Below are 2487 nucleotides of genomic sequence, written 5' to 3'. Positions count from 1 at the left end.
TCTCTCTCTCTCTCTCTCTCTCTCTCTCTCTCTCTCTCTCTCTCTCTCTCTCTCTCTCTCTCTCTCTCTCTCTCTCTCTCTCCCTCTCTCTCTCTCTCGTTCTCTCTCTCTCTCTCTCCCTCTCTCTCACATACACACACACACACACATACATATACATTCGTGTGTGTCTATTTGTATACGCATTTCACATACACGCAGTGATTGCCTTAAAACTCCACCTGTATGTGCTGGGACGTGTTTTCTCTTCTATTCTAAAAATAACATCTCTTTAGTGAGAAGTCACGGAGGGAAATTGCCTGAAAAATAATCATTACCACCATCATTTTTCAACAGCGAGCTTGGGGAGCCGGCGGTCCGTGCAGACTTGTTGACAATTTACTTTGCAAAACAGGCTGTATAGACACGCATGCAGCGAGTGACAGGAGACAGGGAGGCAAAGGGACGCTGCAGTACAGGCGGACACAGCGGGCGAGGGACACACGGCATTGGTGGGACACGTTGTAATGCCAACAAGGGGACACGGGGCGAGGGACACACGGCAATGGTGGGACACGTTGTAATGCCAGCAAGGGGACACGGGGCGAGGGACACACGGCAATGGTAGGACACGTTGCAATGCCAACAAGGGGACACGGGGCGAGGGACACACGGCAATGGTGGGGCACGTTGTAATGCCAGCAAGGGGACACGGGGCGAGGGACACACGGCAATGGTGGGGCACGTTGTAATGCCAGCAAGGGAACACGGGGCGAGGGACACATGGCAATGGTGGGACACGTTGTAATGCCAACAAGGGGACACGGGGCGAGGGACACGTGGCAATGGTGGGACACGTTGTAATGCCAACAAGGGGACACGGGGCGAAGGACACGTGGCAATGGTGGGACACGTTGTAATGCCAACAAGGGGACACGGGGCGAGGGACACGTGGCAATGGTGGGACACGTTGTAATGCCAGCAAGGGGACACGGGGTGAGGGACACACGGCAATGGTGGGACACGTTGTAATGCCAACAAGGGGACACGGGGCGAGGGACACATGGCAATGGTGGGACACGTTGTAATGCCAACAAGGGGACACGGGGCGAAGGACACGCGGCAATGGTGGGACACGTTGTAATGCCAACAAGGGGACACGGGGTGAGGGACACATGGCAATGGTGGGACACGTTGTAATGCCAACAAGGGGACACGGGGTGAGGGACACATGGCAATGGTGGGACACGTTGTAATGCCAACAAGGGGACACGGGGCGAAGGACACGTGGCAATGGTGGGACACGTTGTAATGCCAACAAGGGGACACGGGGCGAGGGACACATGGCAATGGTGGGACACGTTGTAATGCCAACAAGGGGACACGGGGTGAGGGACACGCGGCAATGGTGGGACACGTTGTAATGCCAACAAGGGGACACGGGGCGAAGGACACGTGGCAATGGTGGGACACGTTGTAATGCCAACAAGGGGACACGGGGCGTGGGACACATGGCAATGGTGGGACACGTTGTAATGTCAACAAGGGGACACGGGGTGAGGGACACATGGCAATGGTGGGACACGTTGTAATGCCAACAAGGGGACACGGGGCGAAGGACACGTGGCAATGGTGGGACACGTTGTAATGCCAACAAGGGGACACGGGGCGAGGGACACGTGGCAATGGTGGGACACGTTGTAATGCCAATAAGGGGACACGGGGCGAAGGACACGCGGCAATGGTGGGACACGTTGTAATGCCAACAAGGGGACACGGGGACACAGGGGGCGACGTGTAGAATGACGAGGGATGAGAATACTGGGAAATACCTTTTAGGGGAACATAGTGGACTGAAGAATTGGAAGGAGAAGAAGACATAGCGCTGAGGGGAATACACTGGGACGGAGAATGAAAGGAAAAGAGAGCATCCATGGAATGAAGGGACAGAAAAGAAAACATCGCACGCAGGGGAATACACTGGAAAGAAGGGATTGGAAAGAAACATTGAAATTGAAAAAAAAAGAAAAAAAAGGAAACATTGCATGGAAGGACTTTGTATCGTTTTTCAATAGGTAGCCAGTTGTCCGTCTTCTCTTATTAATCAGTTTGTCTTCTCCTGCATGTTACTAGTCAACGAACACGTGACAACAGAGGAAGCACTAGCCCAAAATGACAACAGATTTCGAGAGGAACGAGGCTGGGAGCAACGTGATAAATCCATGACACAGGGAGAATAAAAGAACACAACGGAAAGCGAATAAACGACGCAGAATATCAAACAAACGAAATTCTGGATATAAAAAAAACGAGAGAAAGAGACAGAGAGCCAAACAGACCGACAGGCAGTCAGACGAACATGCAGACAGACAAAGAACAAGCAAGAAAGCGAGACAGAACAAAAAAACCTAAAGCAAGAGCAGAGTAAGAGAGTGAGAAGGATGCAGCGAGTAAAAGGAGATTGTATGGGATGAGGTGACGGACGGAGACGAGGAGCTCCGAGTAACA

General features: G+C 52.6%; 1 protein-coding gene across 1 annotated transcript; it reads right to left on the bottom strand.

Annotated features, from left to right (window-relative positions):
• Positions 1–378: 378 nt before the first annotated feature.
• LOC138865924 (uncharacterized) lies at positions 379–1860 on the bottom strand. The gene has a single exon (XM_070137409.1). The coding sequence runs from the start codon at positions 1858–1860 to the stop codon at positions 379–381; it is 1482 nt and encodes a 493-aa protein (XP_069993510.1).
• Positions 1861–2487: the final 627 nt, after the last annotated feature.

Source organism: Penaeus vannamei, chromosome 23, assembly GCF_042767895.1.
Source record: "Penaeus vannamei isolate JL-2024 chromosome 23, ASM4276789v1, whole genome shotgun sequence".
Classification (NCBI taxonomy): domain Eukaryota; kingdom Metazoa; phylum Arthropoda; class Malacostraca; order Decapoda; family Penaeidae; genus Penaeus; species Penaeus vannamei.
The sequence above is the reverse complement of the archived record's forward strand: the minus strand, read 5'-3'. Positions and strand labels throughout refer to the sequence as shown.

What these genes read in the sequence shown, in the direction of transcription:
- LOC138865924 (XM_070137409.1), bottom strand. Translation starts at nt 1,860, where the DNA reads ATGTCTTCTTCTCCTTCCAATTCTTCAGTCCACTATGTTCCCCTAAAA.